This window comes from Dicentrarchus labrax, unplaced genomic scaffold (genome assembly GCF_905237075.1).
Source record: "Dicentrarchus labrax unplaced genomic scaffold, dlabrax2021, whole genome shotgun sequence".
Lineage (NCBI taxonomy): Eukaryota > Metazoa > Chordata > Actinopteri > Moronidae > Dicentrarchus > Dicentrarchus labrax.
In genome coordinates, this window is record NW_026136719.1 from 21,381,309 (window position 1) to 21,400,756 (window position 19,448).

The 19,448-nt window shown below is 40.0% G+C and overlaps 2 protein-coding genes across 2 annotated transcripts; both read left to right on the top strand.

The window, feature by feature from the left end:
- Nucleotides 1-9,949: 9,949 nt before the first annotated feature.
- On the top strand, nucleotides 9,950-14,781 carry cgref1 (cell growth regulator with EF-hand domain 1). The gene is made up of 7 exons (XM_051380153.1): nucleotides 9,950-10,214; nucleotides 10,931-11,030; nucleotides 11,181-11,249; nucleotides 12,496-12,569; nucleotides 12,914-13,038; nucleotides 13,161-13,262; nucleotides 13,536-14,781. Exons 1-7 carry the CDS (start codon nucleotides 10,205-10,207, stop codon nucleotides 13,767-13,769), a joined length of 714 nt encoding a protein of 237 aa, XP_051236113.1. The 5' UTR covers nucleotides 9,950-10,204; the 3' UTR covers nucleotides 13,770-14,781.
- Nucleotides 14,782-14,999: 218 nt separating this feature from the next.
- Nucleotides 15,000-19,363, top strand: efcab2 (EF-hand calcium binding domain 2). The gene is made up of 7 exons (XM_051378866.1): nucleotides 15,000-15,047; nucleotides 15,228-15,312; nucleotides 17,311-17,383; nucleotides 17,683-17,759; nucleotides 18,406-18,448; nucleotides 18,609-18,675; nucleotides 18,849-19,363. The coding sequence occupies exons 1-7, from the start codon at nucleotides 15,023-15,025 to the stop codon at nucleotides 18,965-18,967; spliced, it is 489 nt and encodes a 162-aa protein (XP_051234826.1). The 5' UTR covers nucleotides 15,000-15,022; the 3' UTR covers nucleotides 18,968-19,363.
- Nucleotides 19,364-19,448: the final 85 nt, after the last annotated feature.

Sequence of the window (19,448 nt, forward strand, 5' to 3'; positions counted from 1 at the left end):
TAAAACCAATAAAAACTCATCAAACTATTTGTGCTCCACTGATTTGAAAACAAGATGGCGTTGAAACAGCATATTTTTATGAAATGTTGTTAGTGTTACAATTTTGCGGATCGTGAAACTCGAGGTATCGTCTAGACCTTTAATTATAAAATGAAGAAAGGAAAAACTAAACCACAGCTAATTCTTCTGCGTCTTCACGCAACACTGTTTAATCGTGTGCAGCTGTATTTATACTCATTTATCAGCCATTGTTGTCTAATTCTAATGAAACACAGGATCTATCTTTACCCAGTCTAAAACCAAACACTCTTAATTAGAAAAGGTGTCTTATGCCTTCCAGTCATTACATGGAATCTGATTTGTACTTCACAATATTTTTATATACTTTGAGAACCTTTTTAACAGCAGTATAAGTTCAGATAGAGTTTTGACAAATGGGCTCCTCTTCTGTGCTCATAACATGCTTGAACATGTTCACATTTTGTTATACAGCATTATTATTTACACAGGCAAGGTAGGAGACATCAGAGGGAAACTGATGGAGGAAAACAGAAGAAGGTATTAAAAAAGTAAAATGATTTAGCAAAAAGCTGTAGAGAGGCCTGAATTAGGAAAGATACATTCACAGGACGCAGAGGGGCAAACCTAAACTTCACTCTTATGTGGAAAACAAGTGTGATCCCTCCTGACCTTTTCTGACATTCCCATGACAACATGACCAGTTTAATTACCACAATAGGTTCTGTAGATTTTTCCACCATTACTTAATCCCTTGTTAGTGCATCTGTACGTGGCTTTGAATGTACGTGTGTATTTAAGTATGGGGGATTACTTTTATGTGTGTGTGTGTGTGTGTGTGTGTGTGTGTGTGTGTGTGTGTGTGTGTGTGTGTGTGTGTGTGTGTGTGTGTGTGTGTGTGTGTGTGTGTACAAGTACTCTACCATACAGTACATGTGCACATATGTGTTCTATGTATATACATGTGTATGTAGATGTACTTAAGCAGCAGCATTGCTCTTATAGGTGATTGGTCCTGACAGTGTGGTGCCCCCTCAGAAGCCTGTAGAGAAATGACCCTGGGTCCCCAGGACATCACATCCTGGGGAGACACAAGCCTGCAATTAGACGCCCCTGAAGCGGAACTGCCCTTTCAGTGTGTCTGTGTGTGTGTGTATGTGCACAAGTACAGTATGTGTTGCCAGTGTGCAAAAGAAACATCCTTCCTGCGTGAATCTGAGTCTGTCTGTGTGTGTGTGTGTGTGTGTGTGTGTGTGTGTGTGTGTGTGTGTGTGTGTGTGTGTGTGTGTGTGTGTGTGTGTGTCTATGTGTGTGTGTGTGTGTGTGTGTGTGTGTGTGTGTGTGAAGCCACTGTAACAGAATTAGTAGTGCTTCCTCTGGTTTTCCAGTTGTAATGACCTGAACCCCAGAGGACTTAGCTTGTGGAATGTGACAGCAACTATTTGAAACTAAATGTGTGTGTGTGTGTGTGTGTGTGTGTGTGTGTGTGTGTGTGTGTGTGTGTGTTGTAGATGTTGTAGTATGTTTGCACATTGAGCGCCTTCTTCTGAAGACAAAACACATGTCCCCATAACATATGAATATGAATGTTTTACTGGAACCTCACAAGTCCAATTAATAGCGGTGGTTAGAAGCACCCGACTACTTATCAACACTTTGTACTGTTCAGTTGGGGCTGGATTGATTAATTAACAACAAGCTTCAGCTTCAAGACAAAAAGACTCACTGACGGGCTTAAATAGTTCCAGGTTGTGCAGTAGCAAAGCTTTGAGTTGTAGTCTCAGATGTGTCAATGAGGGGACAATGGCTGTTGGTGGTATGGGAGGCCCATCCAGTGAATATCAATGTTAGGAGGACATGTCCACATGAGCAGCAGTGACTGTTAATGTTGCCATTATTACGGTCAGCGTGTGTTTACATTATATTGGGGTCCAGGGTTAAAAATAGCTCACGTAGTTTAGACTGTTGGGGCCATGAACTAGTGGAACCTAATCCATGTTGCATAACTGAATGGAGGAGAGGCTTCTGGATGGGTGTGTGTGTGTGTGCAGGGGGGTTATGTGTCTGCCAGTGTACGTGCTTGTGTGAGTATGCATGTGAATGCACTTGGGCTATGCTAAAGACAAACAGAGCCACGCTGTTGCGTGACATGGTGCTGGGAAGTGGGAACAGCCGTTGGAAAGTACAATTTGTTGTGAACAGCAAATGATTTTGTCAAATTTTAGAACAGGAATGTGCTTCCAAAATATTTTACACAGTGAGGTGGCATTGCCTGGTTTATGTGCAGCATGGGGAAATAAAATATATGTTTCTGTCAAATTTAAACTCTCAAGTGATATTTTGTGAGATGCCATAAGCCTGACAGAGGAAATCTGCAGTTATTGAGCATCTTCACAGTAATTTCATAGTAGGAGTAGATATTCTGAAGTTTAAAGGACAAATCTCTTATATTTTATGTTTATGTCCGATCAGTGTTGATGGTAAATGTAGTCAATTAAAGTAATAGTACTTTCGGGTATGAAACTGATATCAGGGTATGACAAATATTCGGTAACCCAATACAGGAAAATATACATGAGGACGGATATCTCATTAGAGTTCTATTAGCAGCGACCAAGAATGCAATCATGAGAAAATGGTACAAAGAGGACCCTCGCCTACTCTGAGACACTGGCTGGGGATTGTTGAGAGATATTTGATATAAAGACTTGCACATGTTCTGAGAATTCAAAAACCCACCACAAAGACACTACTGCAGCCTCTGTACAAAGAATAAGTTGTATCAAAATGTTGTATACCTCACTGACACGAATTTCTAACTTTTTGTTTTTCTCTCCTCCTCCACTCCTGCTGTTACAACCTTGTTTGTTTACCTCAGATATGGGTCACAACTCTCCCTCTAACCCTCATTTCCACCTCCATGTCTTTCATATTCTGTCCTCTTTTTTCATTTCCCCCTCTATCTCTTTTATATTCTATCCATTTTTTTCTTCCCTTGCTCACTTTCTTCTCTTTTTGTCTTTTCTGTCAGTCCTCATCCAAATGAGTCTGTAATGTATAGTTTTGTAAACAATAACACATGCCTCGGAGGAAAAACATCCTCATAACATTCTCAACGAATAAGTTCAACTTGAAGAAAGAGCTGAGTGATATGGAGGGCAGTTGAGTGTTATAGTAAAAAAGAGAAGGTCCAGGAAGAGCAGAGAGTGGAACAGGGCTGAGTGAGGGGATATGCGGACAGGAGAGGGTTAGAAAATGCAGTGTTGCTATCTGTACTGACAGAGATGATGATCAAAGTACATCCCTCAAGAGGGAAAAAAAGTGTGTTAAGAATAGAGCAACGTGGTTAAAAAAAAGCCACAGTATTCACCTTTGCCTGGTTCTAGCAACAGAAGAGGTCGGATACAACAACAGATTTGTTTGGAGGAAAGGGAACTGAGATAGTTTACTCTATATATACTATATACTACACTATATGTGGTGCAGTATACAGACTGCTGACACCCACACAGGCATTCTCACTTATTTTGACTTATCAGATCTGTGCTGGATTGACATTTGTGTCACTTTTCTGTGAGTTTTGTTGGCGTGGGACAGTTGAAATCTTTATTATTCTCAGTGTTTTAGAGACACAGGTGTCCCAGTAAGCCATGACACAGCCGTGTCACAGTGTGCCAGCATGAAAAATACCCTGAAACTTAAGCAGCTAAATGGAATTAATGTTATTATTCACACAATGTTTTTGACACTGTGACATGTCAAAATGTTGTGTATAATCAGCATAGCCACATCCAACGCCATCCTGGAATGGAAAACACCTTTACGGGTGTGTGCAGCCTTTAAAGGAAAATAAAATGGAGTGGAGAAACATAATAAATGCAGAGGCTTCCATACAGGTGCGCTGCATGATTCAATTAAGCAATTAACATCCTAGTAGCCATCTAAAATTATGCTATGCTGCTGTGTCCTTGGCTGGAATGGGATTCCCCCTTGATGATACAGTAAATGCATCGTAATGCCCCCAAGCAACGTGCGTGGAAGCCAGCTGCAATGCTTTATCTATCCACCAGGAGGAGCAGTGATTATGAAACCATTTACTGCTATCAGACTGACCATGTAGCATGCTGTGTGACCTGATTATTGGGGCACAAATGGCAGCTTCACTCTTAAACGCTGCTGTACAGTCAAGTGTTAGATCTGCATTTACATGTATCGGAAAGACAAGTAATTAAATAAATAAGTTCAGAAAGCACACATTTGATGAGTGTACATTGGACCAACATCATCAAACACCAAATGAGGAAATATCTTTTAGAAGAATTTGTTCCAGAGAATTCCAGAGAGAAACCAAATCCATTACAAATCGTTTTCAGTCACAAAACATGAAACTACACTTTTCACCATTGTCAACAGACGGCTGGAACTTTCTTTGGGTTCACTCACTAGCATTGGACTCATCAGGACTGGCTTCATCCTGCTTCTCCTGCAGTAAATTATACCAGAGCTTCTCTGTGGAGTTAAATCCTTGTCAGTATTCTGCAGTGATGCAGTGACCCTGGATATCATTCACAAAGTATGTAAAAAAAAAGTGTCCCCTGCTCTTATTAACCACTGAAATTGCAAAGACAAAAATCCACTTTAAAAAAATCTTGTGCCTCAGCTGTTTGGGATCATAAGGACTGAATGCCTCAGGGCCAGCTAAAAGTGACCATGGACTTATTGCTTTGGACAGCAAACCAGCATCATCCCACTGCACAATAAGCCTAATTATGCTCTGGTGTTTCTATTCAACCAAAGCACATGCACCCAGTCGGGGCAGCAGGAGTCTTGTTTTAACAATAACAGCACATTCTGTGTGGTGTGATCTGTACAAACAACATTGCTGCCTGATGGTCCAATTTTTCTGCATCATGTCTCCGTCTCTCTATCTGTTTGCCTGCTGTGCGTGAGAATGAAAAGTGTTTTTTAAATGAAATCCAGTGACAGTACACACACACACACGCACACAAAGATACTAGGCATCAACTCATGTTAACAATTACAGTGTAATCTCTATTCCTGTAAGTGAGTGTCAGTAGAATGTTTGTGCACCAACCAGCTGTGAAATAATGAGCCACTACAATGCGAAGCCACGTCAGTGAGTCACGCATGGAGATGTTTGAGTGTATTTGTGTGCTTGACTGCGACTGTAGTTTATGTGTGGTTATAAAGGTGTGACTGCTCATTTCAACTCACAGGTCTGGGTCTCAGAGTTTCCAGTTGAAGGCCAAACAGCTCCACTGTTGATAGATATTAGGAATATATACCATATATATATAAGGAATATATAAGTTTGAGTCAGAAAATACTCAATTTCACCACAGGGAATTTAGATATAGAGACTGAAACCAGGTTTGTTTTTGTATCAGGTTTTAAACATGTTTATTTCTGCAGTAAAGTTGGGCATTTAGGAGCTTATGGGGACTCACTTCTGTAGCCAGCCTCACGTGTCCATTCGAGGACCTGCTGCTGCTGCTGCTTGAGCACTCCTGATCTCTGATAAACACAAAAAATAAGAGGAAACAACCTTTTGTTTTTTGTGATAATTGATTTATTATCTTGTTTTCTCAAGAATAAAATTATTAACTGATCTTGAGAAAACTGCATTAAAAATGCTTGGCTTCTGTACAAATGCGTGCAGCTAAATATTTCAGAGAATGTTTCAGATAGACTTCAGTTGAACTTTTGACCACAGTCAGTAGGAACAACGGTATAATTTGACTGCCTGTAAAACTGCCTGAGGTTTTATAGTATGTGAGGTGACATGGCAGCAGGTTAGTTATTAGAGATACTGTCCTTCAACCACACGGGCCAAAAAGATGGATTTCTCCTTTGGGATGAACAAATATCCCAAAATGATGAGGAAAGAGCTCAATGGCACTGGTATGCTGTTTGAAGTGACCTTCTGTCGCACTCAACTCATATAGATTGGACGGCTTGGATGTGGGAAAGTGTGTGTGTGTGTGTGTGTGTGTGTGTGTGTGTGTGTGTGTGCAGTTCCATGGGTAATAGTCCAATCTTCCGGTTGAGTAAAACTACAGTTAAAACACATCTGTACAAACACACACACACACACACACACACACACACACACACACACACACACACACATTGCATTGTGTTCTGAAATTAAATTTTATTCCTCCGCTGTTCTGCGTCAATCTCAATTTTATCTTTCATCTTTCTGCCTGTGCACCTCCCTTGTTTCCATCTCTCTCAGACTTTTTATTTATTTATTTATGTATTTATTTTACCCTTTCCACTTTCTTTATCCTCACCACTGCTCAATACAGAGGAACAGACACTGCAAAACTTTAGAGTACTGCTTGTCTCTCTCTCTCTCTGTGTGTGTGTGTGTGTGTGTGTGTGTGTGTGTGTGTGTGTGTGTGTGTGTGTGTGTGTGTGTGTGTGTGTTCACCATGCTTCTGTGTTGGCACCGCAATAGTTTTTCTATTTTTAGCAATTTGAGGGTAAAGGCTGGCATTACTTCAGAAGGTGGGAGAGACACAAACATGAGAGAGAAAGGCAGATGGGAAACATGGAAAGAGACACCTGAGGAGAGTGAGGTGATGATAGAAGGATCGAGGAATAAAACTGAAGAAGCGAATGAGTGAATACAATTCGGAGTGGTGGAGGGGTTTCTTTACTTAAATAGTACATAGTTCCACAAATATATTTATAGCTTTAATAGAAAGAAAATGATTTATTATGTTTTAACAGCATGGATTCTTTAAAATGTTGCTGTGTTATCCTGAGTTTGAAACAATTACTCGTCAATAATGAATCAGAAAATATATCTACAGAGAGAGCAGGTCCTCTTCCAACGAGTTACTCCTATACACTTGGAAAGGGAGGATAAAGTATTCACTTATCTGCAACTTCACCGCTATAGCTGCCACTAAATCCTACACACTGAAGAAGAGACTGTCTTCATTAATAATGCAAAGCACAGTGAGTTTGTGAGTATTTGAGTTTTTCCCTTGAATTGTTCGGTTCCAAACCAGAAAATGTGGCCACAGCGGCATATAACAATCCATCCATCCATCACTTTTATACTGAAATTGAGGTGTCCTAAAATCAGTGCAACTAGTGTTTGGTAGAGTCTTCCATCCAAAGTGTCTTCAGTGTTAAATGTTAACAATCCTAGCCTCAGATTAAATTACTAGCTCAATAACTCACTCACTCACTGGTGGGTGGTGTATCTGCCTCTTAGTGGCCGTTAAGAGGCACACTACGGCCTGTAGATGACACACTGAACTCAGCTTGTCTGATGCTTCTTGCTGACACTTTGTCTTTGGCTGCAGCCACAATAAAATCCTGGTACTTGTATCATCATATAGAACCCCTTAATGTCCATGAAGTCCATGAGGATATTTTTCTTTTAAAGATACAAATGTGTGTATTTGAGATGCAGTTCAGTTTATAGAAGGTCAGAGCGGAAAATAAACATGTCTGATGAAACCCATCTGCCATATAAATAGTAAAATCGTTTTCTGCTGCTTCAGGGTTTGGAGACAATATTACGGGTACATTCAAGAATATCTTTCCCCTTGGGACCAATGAACATTGTGTTCTTACGAAATAATACTGGGCAACATACCTTGACGTGTGTGTCTCTTTGTGTGTGCGTCTGCAGTTGAGAGAGTCCACATATTGAACTGATGATTGACTCTCAGTCGTCAATTGTCAGAATTAGATATTTACAAGTATTTTGTTTATTTGTTAATGGCTGGTTTTATATTGATTGAAACCTGATCCTGATTATTTAATGTTGATTTTCTTTGGATTATACAGTGAGTTAAAGACAAAGTAAAAGCTTCTGAACTAAGATTTGAGTTTTGCCAGATTTATAATCAGATTTTGCAGTTACGATAGAAATTATGACATAATTCTTATTAATTGTAATGTTCTGCAGATGTATGATAACTTCCTATATAATACTTTAGAGAAATCAGTTCAAATAGAGTTACTGGGACATCTTGTGGCCAAATACCAGGAGTACATACATGGCCCTATTTATTTATTTTTAAAATATTTTTTGGGGCCTTTTTCCCTCTATTAGACAGGGCAGCCAAAGACAGACAGGAAAGGGAGAGAGAGAGAGAGAGAGAGAGAGAGAGAGAGAGAGAGAGAGAGAGAGAGAGAGAGAGAGAGAGAGAGAGGATGACACACAGCAAAGGGCCACAGGTTGGACTCAAACCTTTGGCAGCTGCAGCAAGGACTCAGCCCCGGTACATTGGACACCAGCTCCACCAGGCGAGCCAACCTTGGTGCCCCATCTGTTTCTTAACATAATTACTGAATTGTTATCAAAGCTCAGTAGAGTCCTTATGATGTTTTATCAATCATCCAATGAATACATAAATTGCAGCTTTTAAATCCTGGTGTGAACAACCAGTGTATCTGTTCATTAAACTGCTGGGTTTGGCTTGATGGCAGATTATTGTGTAAACTATTGCCTTGAGTTGGGAGCAGGCTTTTACATACTGTATGTGTTGTTCTCTAAAGTGGCATCACTGGAGTCTTTCTTCTCTTCTTCTTAAATAACTTGAATGGCAAAACACTGATCCCAAGATAAGAACATGTAGCCTAGGCTGTGCCCAAGTTTGGGTTTAGTTTTAAGTTTGACATTCCAACTGTATAAAAATAGTTTAAACAAAGCGAGTGAGTGAATTAAATAGTTTCTCTCAGCACCAATGTCTAAAAAGCAACAAAACATATATAAAATCTAAAAACTGAATGCAATGAGTAAATTGCATTTGGTATGGAGTAAAAAAGGCCACATATACACATACTGTACTTGTACTTGTAGCAATAAACTGATGTAAGGAGAGCAGTATGGATACTGTATATATGTTTACATAAACAGAGGTGTGTATGTGTGTATGTGTATGTGTGTGTGTGTGTGTGTGTGTGTGTGTGTGTGTGTGTGTGTAAACTAGTGTTCAGCAGCCTGAGTGAAGAAGGTGCTGCTCCATCTGCCATGCTGGACTTTATTGCTCTATAGTCTCTAGTGCAATATCTCCTGAAATCATGACCCCATCTGATGTTATGATTTAAGCCTCCTCCAAAGACTGAGGAGGTCCCCATGGCTCTTAAAAATATGCCTATAACGGTATTAATCATAGTGAGACTGAGCAGGCTAAAGGACATGAAGGCTGAGAACAAGTGTACGTTGTAACCTTCCAAAATTATTACTTTTCCAGCACTTTATCTACATACATGTTTAACGATTCATAATGTCTAATTGTCAATCTCAGGTTTCTAGATGGAAGATTTGCATTTTTCATAAGAGGGCTGAAAATAAAAGGACTGACTTGAGATTGATATTCTGGGTCAAAAATATAGATGTTTGGTCTTCCCATGGCCTTCAGTAGAAATTATGCTACTTCTTGTTGATCATGTGACTTGTGAAATGTCCCAGATTTTCAGAGGGATGTGTGTCAGGGTAACAGTACTGAGTGAAAACCTGGGGACATAACTGAAATGTGTATTTTAACTAACATGCAATGGATTTCCGATGAGAAAATGTATTTCAGTCTAATAATAATAATAATAATAATTATAATAATTATAATAATAAAGGATTCTAATCATTATATTTCATTGTAAAGTACAGTGAGAGAAGGGACTGCCCAAAATCCAATTTTGTCAGTGCTGTAGGTAGTTTTTATTAAGGTTTGACATGATGCATCTTAAAATTGCAATTAGAACAAAGTGCGGGACACTTTTGTTGATACTATAATGTATAATACAGATACCTTCCATGCATCTCTATCCACCCTCGGCTCGGAAGAGGCCCAGGTTCGGCGGAACGACCCTGTTAACAACCCGCTGCCCGCACTACCGGAATCCGCCTGTCGGGGAAGACGTGGCGTGGCGGAAAACCCGGAGAGAGGAGCACAAAGAGAAGCATCCTGCGCAAACTCACTGACACGACAGCGGCTGTGTTCTTCCACGTGGACCCTGTCATTGACCAAAACACTCCGGTCTCCGTGGCAGCCGGGGAGCGCGCGTGCCGCGCCATTGCGCAGTGCAGACTGGGAGGCACGAGCAGGGCGGTGCGGGGCAGAGGTGTTCTCCAGACATGAACCTGTGAACGGAAACCTGCCGGGATTAAAGCTTTGGTCCTGTCCACACATCCACTATGCAGACAGGTAGGCTCGTACCACTCTGAGTAGAGAACCACAGGCTGTGTTTGTCCAGCTGTTACACCTCAACGAGGCTTTCAGAGTTACTTCAGTTCACATACATATTTAATCTTAATACATGCGTAGCTTCTTAACGAGGCTACAACTAGCCACCATTAACTTTCTATTTGTTTTAATGCAGGCCCGTAATGTCACAGCAGCGAGGCAACATGAGTTTATCAGAATGAGTCAGTGTACAGTATGCAGGCTGTGATAATGCTGCAGTGAGTTGTTGGGTTATGTGTGACTGTGAGCATCGATGTTAGCTTCGCTGCTGCTCCACATGAGGAAGCAGGTTTATATATAGCAGTCTAGCTGGTTTGTTACTCTGTGCAACATAATGGGAATGAAGCAGCAGTGTACTGTACGCATCCCAAACCAGCATCTTAATCCAAATATGTAACACTGGAGACGCATGGACATACTCACTGACCGCTGGGGACAGTGTGGATGGACTCTGCTGAGCTATATATAGATTGGTTTTAATTGATTTAGCCATAATAGACCATAAGGTCCACCATCTATGTAACTTGTGTTGTGACATGTAGATGTATTTAGGCTCTGAAACAGTAAACATGTGGAAAGTCCACGTTGTACAGATAGAACAGAAGAAAAGGAAATTAATTTTTATTCATTCACATTATGTCCAGATGTGAGGTTATAACATGGCTATGTGCTTGTAGGTGTGTTCATGGAGTCTCACCTTGGCAGGTTGTTGCCATGTGTCCTGTTAATGCTCATACACTCGTGCCTGGCTGCACCGGGTCTACCTGGGACACAAAGGTAACTCCTCCTCTTTATTTTCACTCTCTCTTTTCTACACATACCAATATCAAGAAATGAACATAATGAAAATATCATAATGTGGGGCTGCAATATCATAATGTATAAATTATGTAGTTTTATTTCCATCTTTATTTGTTTATCTCTCAGGGAGGAATCAGTAGATGCCCGCCCTCATTCACTAGCCAATCCCTTTGGCTCTGGAGAGGAGGAACGCAGGTGAGTGACACCTGGATGATGTGCTGCTGTTACACGTCCATCTCATTTTAAGCCATGAATTTGCTCTTAATGAATAATTCTATATTATTCTCAGAGGATGATAAAGTATGTTTTACATGGAATAAAGATATTTACTGTTACGTTTTGTTTTGTCAAACTACTGTACGATTTAGACGTCAAACCAGAAACACAACATGCAAACCACATTCCTGATTTGTACAACGTGCCGTGTACAGTGGACTAAGCAGCTGCTGTCGGCGGACTTTGGCTGCTGTGTTAACGATGTGGCCTGCACCATTTACTGATAAGATTACATGAGCAATAAGTTTTATGTTGCAATTATGATTTTATCTTTCCTTCGTGGAGACAGAAAATATAGATTACCCTGACACATATTGTATACGATGGCTCACCCTTGTATCAGTACAGGAGTATGAAGTTGCTCATAATGAATTACAGGTTTGATTTATTCAGGGAACAAAATGAGAGACACAACCACTTTGTGGACTTAGTGTCATAGAGTATGTTGTTGGTGACGAAGTGGCTGCAATTTCTTTCCACTGGCTGATAAGAATAATGGATGTTTACACGGCTCCAATGTAAGCTTAAGTCTATTGAGTGTACGGCCAGGCAGACGTTTGTCAGTTGTGTAGAAAAGCAATTGATCTGCGCCTCCCTAAAGTAACAATGCATATTGACTCACATTGAGATCTAGGTTCAATCTGGATAGAAACAGTACAAATATCTTAATTGTAAGATTGGAAGAGTGTTAGAGTATTTCAACCATTTTGCCATGGATGTGAGCGCTCCTACTGGCCTGTACATAGGACTAAAAAGCTCCTGATATAAACTTTGGTCAACAGTGTTTCGTTCTCAGCAATGTGTAACAGCACTGCTACTTATGCACTATTACAGTGTGGCCCCAAAGGGTGTCTTCTTTCCATCTGCTTCATGTAAGATGTGGTTTGGTTGAGCTTCGCAAAACAGTTAAACCAACTGAGAATATCAGCAAATACATAAATAATGTTCCTTTGAACACAATGCTTTTTGATGAGGTGGCACCTCCTCCTGGTATCTGGAGTCATGTGTTAACATCTCTCCTCTTATGGCTGAAAGTCATACAGAATCACTACTGTACCTACAGGGCAAGTCAGCTTGCTTAAAATAAAAAGATCCCTCAGTGTATAATATAATGTTAATCAGCAATGTTTTAGCGATAGTTTGAAATGTGCTGTGTGTAACACAGATTGCTGCAAAGTTACATTCAATCCACTCTGAAGGATGACCAAGGAGGACCTGAAATCAACACCTGGGAGCAAGGTAGACATCTCCACCTACTGGTGGGACACAGGGCTGTCCCTTCAAACATCATTACCAAATGCACATACTCTTATTATATAGACAGTTTAAGTTATTTTCTCTGACTTTGGCATGTTGAATCTTAAGCTGTGCAAGAAAATTCCTCTACTTTATATCTAATGACCGTGTTTGTTTGTGATTCTGGCGTCTTTGTCCAAAACCATCAGTCTTTAACATTACTGCAGTGTTGTGTTTTGTGTGTATACAGTACAGGAGTTTCATACTGTCCACCCTCTGCTGTTATACAGCAGTGTATCACATGTGTTTGGTATTAAACATGTCAGTCTTCTCCTGCTTTGTGTCAGAGGTATTCTTCCTGTTTCGTCTCTATGACTACGATCGCAGTGGGCTGCTGGATGGCTTGGAGATGATGAAGCTACTCTCTGACTATAACTCCCATCATACACCGGGAGCACAGGCCAATGAGCTGGTAAGGCGGAGTGGCTGTAGGTGTGTCTGTGCCGTGTGTTTGAACTGACATTGTGTTTGTGTCTATTTGTACATACCTAACACTTTCACTCTCTGCGTGTGTGTCTGTGTGTGTATGTGCAGGTGGTGTCTATGGTAGATTTTTTACTCCAGACTCAGGATATAAACCAGGACGGCATGTTGGCCCCATCCGAGCTGCTGTCTCCTTCATTACCTCACACACAGGTACTGTACATTTACACACTTGCGAATTATTAACACACTCTCAACTCTTATGTAATGTAATGAGTGCCTTTAAGCCACAACAGACAAAATACAGTGAAAATTCAATTCATTTCAAATTCTGTATTTTGTTTTTGTCATTAGATAAATGTAAAAATGATGTTGTAATACCAAGGATGATGATGGGATGAGCATGCACATCTACCTACTTGATTCTTGGCTTTATTTGTGTGTACTGCAATAACATTACCTTATTTTTTTTTTTTACTTCACCAGGAGCAGGAAGTGGCAAACCCCAGTACTGGTGAGGAGAAGGCAGCAGCAGAGGAGGTTCATGAAGAGTTGAAGCCTCATGAGGAAAAACAACCTCTACAGGAAGTAAAGGCAGAAGAAGAGGAACTCGTAAAGCAAGTAGACGAACAACATGGACAACAAATCCCAGAAGTCCAAGCAGCAGAACAAAGACAAAACCACATAGACCCTGTTCATCTGGGGCAACCGGAGATATGAAGCCTCACACACGCTGATTTCGTCCACACTATTATCTCGAGAGGCCTGATTGAATTAAACACTGCTCTCAACTGAGAGGACTTCTTTATTCCCACTAATGATCTTTCCCTTGATTTTAATTCTTGATTGATTCTTCTGAATCTGTTTCAGCTGACTGTGGAACGTGTAGATGCTTGTTAAATGGAAAGAGGAATCTGTTTATATTGTATTCCTGTCACTTTATTGAAAATGTTTTCTACAACAATTACTTATTGGTGTTAATTATGAATGCAAATATTTCTAGAGCTGTAAAAGGGACAAAAGTCCTGAATTAAAAATGCAATATTATCCATATTAGTAAAACAGAAGCCATCATTAATAGAGATTAATACGTTGCAATATTTTAATTCCTTTAATTGTATTTATTTACCATTTTCTGCCATACCTGATGATCAAATATAGCATATTTTGAATGTATTTGAGTTTTTCTATGTAGCGACTGTTTCACGCACACACTGATTGGCCTTAAAGTGTCTGACCCGCCCTAGGCTAAGATGTGCACCTCAGTTTAGCCAGTATGATAAGGCCCACTGGAATTTAATTTGGTCTGTATGTCTGAATTTCCTCAGCCTAAACAATGACATAAACCACTGAATGAATTAGGTTATTCAAAAAACACATCATATTATGCAGCACTGGCCAAGTCTTACTTTCTTATGACGCACTTGAATATGATTTAGTTAGCATTTTGATGATAATGTGCCTGAATGAATGGGGAACCATGTCGTTACAGAACAGTGCTGTTTTCTTAATGTGTTACATCCTTCTACCAACGGTCTTTCATCTTCATAATTAAGGTCAGAAAGGCCCTGTTGAAGTAGATGTAATAGGACGTTCACCCTTTATCTACGAACTTGAAATGTGTTTACAGTATAGGGTTTACTATTTGTTGTACTGTTTTGTTTACCCTTTTTAACCATTTCTGCATTTATACAGCTGGAGAAAATAAAGCAAACATTTCTTTGTCCCTCTCCTTTTCTTTCTGTCTCCTGTTTGTATGATTGAGCAGAATTCACAGCACAACATAATACATACAAACAAACATAAATAAATAAAATAGGCAAAGCTGAGAGAACACCTTTTTAAAGACTTAACTTTGGGTAGTTGTACAATCTGTGAGCAGCTAGCATAGTTAGCCTAGTTAGCTAATTAACTGGCTGCTCCTTTGACAAAACCAGTCGGTTGCTAGGCAACAGAGTAACAACCAGGGAAACATGGCGGAGAACAAACGAAGTGCAGGTTCGTATGAATTAACGTTGCTTCGCTAATACCTACACCTGTCTATCTACTAGTCTAAATTATAATCACATATATCACAGTTCCGTTTATCTAAAGCCCCGTGGTGCCTTCAAAATGGCGGGTCGGTAGTGGAAAGTTGGAGTTGAAACTAACAAAGTGAACCTCTCTTCTGTCTGTCAGAGGCCACAGGGTCAGATGTCCACAAGAAGATCAGAGCAGCTTTTGAAGTGTTTGACTATGAGTCTAACAACACAGTGGATGCTCGGTGAGTGAGATTGTTCTCCCTGGCTCATAAACCAGATGGTTATAATGTAAAAAGAAACAAACACACAATAACACATTCCTCTGAACTCTGGGTCACAGCTTCAAACCCAGTGAATATAAAGGTGGGATGCATAAGTTAGAGATATTATAGGTCTATTCAATAACAAATCTTAAATGGGACCCTTGTATGGAGGCCCTTACCTTATTAAAAATATCCTAAACATGTGAATTAAGTTCCATATTTACCCCAGATCCTGTAACATCTAAATACACTTGGTTATAGTCCACAGTATATTGCCATGTGCTGGGTTTGAACCTTGTAATCTCACACCATCAATTTGTGTTGAGAAAGTAATATGTAGAGAGAGTTAATTATATAGGGTAAAGAGTAAATGTGTAGTTTATGGGGGAAATGCCCACGTGGGTCTGTAGTTTTGTGTTTATACAGTCAAGCCCGAAATTATTCATACCCCTGGCAAATTTTAATTCTACTTACCCTGATTCATTGGGAGCTGCTGTTTTAATCAACTTAACAGGTGAAAAACAGCAGCTCTCTGCAGTTGGTTTGTGGACAGTCATGGCTAAGACAAAGGAGCTCACTGAGGACCTGCGGCTGCGCATTGTGGCTGCTCACAAGTCAGGAAAGGGCTATTAGGCCATATCTAAATGTTTTCAAGTTCCAGTGGCTACAGTGCAAACTATTATTAAACAATACAAGACGTTCCACACTGTGGGAAATCTCAGAGGAAGTTGTGGGAAGCCAAAAGTGACACCTGTGCTGGCCAGGAGGATAGTGAGAGAGGTGAAAAAGAATCCAAGGATCGCCACCAAGGCCATCCTGGTGAATCTGGGCTCTGCTGGTGGCAACGTCTCAAGGCAGACAGTCCAACAGACACTGCACACTGCTGGGTTCCACGGACGCAGACCAAGGAGGACGCCACTGCTCCAGATAAGGCACACAAAAGCCCACTTGGCCTTTGTAAATGCTCATCTGGACAAAGAAGAAGACTTCTGGTCTTCTGTTTTATTGAATTGTTTGGCCACAATGATGTATCCTTCATTTGGCGTAAAAAAGGAGAAGCCTTCGACCCTAAGAACACCATCCCCACTGTCAAACATGGTGGTGGGAACCTAATGCTTTGGAGGTGTTTTCCAGCCAATGGACCAGGGAACCTAATCACAGTAAACGGCACCATGAAAAATGAGAAATACATCAAGATTCTCAACAACAACATCAGGCAGTCTGCAGAGAAACTTGGCCTTGGGCACCAGTGGACATTTCAGCACGACAACGACCCAAAACACACAGCAAAAGTGGTGAAGAAATGGTTAGCAGACAAAAACATTAACGTTTTGCAGTGGCCCAGCCAGAGTCCTGACTTGAATCCAATTGAGATTCTGTGGAGGGAGCTAAAGATGAGGGTGATGGCAAGGAGACCCTCCAACCTGAAAGAGGTGGAGCTCATCACGAAAGATGAATGGGCAAAAATACCAGTGGAGACATGCAAAAAGCTGGTCAGCAATTATAGGAAGAGTTTGATTGCTGTAATAGCCAATAAAGGCTTTTCTATTGATTATTGAGAAGGGTATGAATAATTTTGGACATGCCACTTTTTGTTCAAATGTAAATAAAAGCTGAGAAATATTTTTTTCCACAATGATGCCTCTTGTACATCGTCTTATCTTCTGGGAGACGCCTGTGTCATTTCCAATCAAGAAAAAACTTGCTGGTTGAATAAAAGTCAATTTAAGTCAAAATTTTCCAGGGGTATGAATAATTTCAGGCTTGACTGTAAGTAAAACTAGAACACCTTTGTTTGCCACTTAAACGAGGTGATGAGGGATGCCACATTGGCAGAGATGGTGAACATAAATTTAGTGGCATGGGCTCTGGTAGAGGTAGAGGTGAATGAAACATGCCTTAATACACATGCCAGAGAGATCAGAATAATCATACACTGTAATTACATGTCGTTAAATTATGTGGTTTGTTTTCCAGGGAGATTGGCACCATCATCTATTCCCTAGGCTGCTTCCCCACTCAGGCAGACCTACATGATTTTACAGCTGAGGTCAGAACAGTGTTTACTTATATTTTGCTCATATTTTGGATGAATAAAACAACTGGATTCTACCATTTCACATTTTATTCATGTTTTCTTCTGGTGAAATATAATTAATAATGGTATTGTAATGTCACTGTCATTTAAAATGCTATCTTGTTCATTTGCAATGTAGAATTACCTATATGCCTGACACATATAATGCACAGAGAAAGGTGTGTCTTGACTTTTACTCTAGTTGTGACATTATAAGCAACCAGTTTTGTTAGTTAGAACCAACCCTCAGTTTCTTTGTCCTGTTCAACCAGGTGGAAGAGGGCCACACAGGATATATCCATTTGGACAAGTTCCTCCCAGTCATGACCAAAGTGCTGCTGGAGAACAAGTAAGATACTCGTCAGTTGTGTGTTTTTTAACTGAATAAATGAAACTGCTGCAATTTTGAGGGTGAGAAGGAGGCCAAGTAGTCGCTTATGTTAAAGCAAAATATTTATTATACAGCGCGTCTTTATATTAGATGAGGGAGCAAATGAATTACCTACTGCCTTTATATTAGGAAAATATAATGAGGCAGTTACTGCAGTACTTCACAGAATATATGTGTTTTGTAAAAGTCTACAAATACTACCACTGTACAGTGTTTATCATTAATCTTTAAAGCAGTGTTTGGTAGAAAATGCCAAATGTCAGACTTTAAAATAATATATGGCTCTTTTTTTCTGCTTGTGCTTTTCTGTGCTTTAAGCTGCTAAATGGGTTCTAAAGTGTATATTCGTTGATACACAGGTTTGTCCTCCACGTTCTCCATCTCAGACAATATTTCAGCTTCCCTTAAAACCAGTGAAAATGTTTGGATCCTCTTCAGGAGCACAAAACACTTAAGAAATTGGGATTGGATATTAGTAACAAGAGGATATGTTAATTCCATCTTTTATCAATACTATCAGGGGGGTACTCTCATACAGACACAAATGGTGATTGTGTGTGTGTGTGTGTGTGTGTGTGTGTGTGTGTGTGTGTGTGTGTTTTAGGTACCCTCCCATCCCTGAGGATCTTCTGCTTCAGGCATTTGAGGTGAGACCAGCTGCTGTTACCTCGTATCCTCTACTGTTGTAGTTTAAGGAGTTGTTAACAGGTTATCTGCCACTTTAAACTCCCTTTTTAGCACTAGTGATTCACAGTGTTAGTTTCTGATATTTGTTAAAGCATGAAGGCAATAACACTGTGTTTCCAGGTTCTGGATAAAGAAAAGAAAGGATACCTGGAGCCTGAGGATCTGACAAAGTACATGACACAGGAAGGTAAATCAACTTTCAGTCTTTACTTTGTGAGGTAAAGACATTTTTGTTTGTGTTGTGAACAGTAGATTATGTAATGTTTTTGTGTCTGTGACATTCCCCCTACTTCCACAAAACATTCCTAAGATAGGAACTTTAACGTTTTTTAACCATGACTGTGCTTGTTTTTAAACCAGGAGATGTTTTCACTCAGGAGGAGATGGATGAGATGTTGACAGCACTTGTTGACCACGAGAAAAACCTTATTTATTACAAAGACTTAATTAACCTGCTGACCATTGACCCTGATATGTAGACAGTGCCACAGTGTGTGTGTCATCATAGCTTTTTATTAATATTACAAACACACAAGTCTGTGTATGTTTAGTGTATGTCTTCATGTATGCATGTTTTTGTGGTGGGCTAGTAGTTCTGATATATGAATTATACATGCACAGAGCTCAACCTGACTTTGTGTTTCCAGAGTTGTCTTTCATTTCAGTTGAAATACTTTCTGGTCAACTTGTTTTGGCAGATTTGTGAAAATGTATCAACGCGGGAGCACCATTATGTAGATGGTCATTATCTTGGTATTATATACAGTCATTTTATGCTCCCATGCATACATACATATTATACCCAACCTCTCTTTCCTGCTTCCGAGATGTTTTCCTGAATCACATTAAATTGAAAACTACATGAACAATATAAATCGTTGTGAGTGGTGTGGTCTACTTTTTAACATATAAATAAAGTCAGAAATCAGGATCAACACACAGAACTGTGATTTACTCAAG

What these genes read in the sequence shown, in the direction of transcription:
- cgref1 (XM_051380153.1), top strand. An exon ending in GGTCTACCTGGGACACAAAG is followed by an intron (nt 11,031 to 11,180) that starts GTAACTCCTCCT and finishes TTTATCTCTCAG; the next exon opens with GGAGGAATCAGTAGATGCCC. An exon ending in TCTGGAGAGGAGGAACGCAG is followed by an intron (nt 11,250 to 12,495) that starts GTGAGTGACACC and finishes TGTGTAACACAG; the next exon opens with ATTGCTGCAAAGTTACATTC.
- efcab2 (XM_051378866.1), top strand. Translation starts at nt 15,023, where the DNA reads ATGGCGGAGAACAAACGAAGTGCAG. An exon ending in AACAACACAGTGGATGCTCG is followed by an intron (nt 15,313 to 17,310) that starts GTGAGTGAGATT and finishes TTTGTTTTCCAG; the next exon opens with GGAGATTGGCACCATCATCT. An exon ending in TTCTGCTTCAGGCATTTGAG is followed by an intron (nt 18,449 to 18,608) that starts GTGAGACCAGCT and finishes CTGTGTTTCCAG; the next exon opens with GTTCTGGATAAAGAAAAGAA.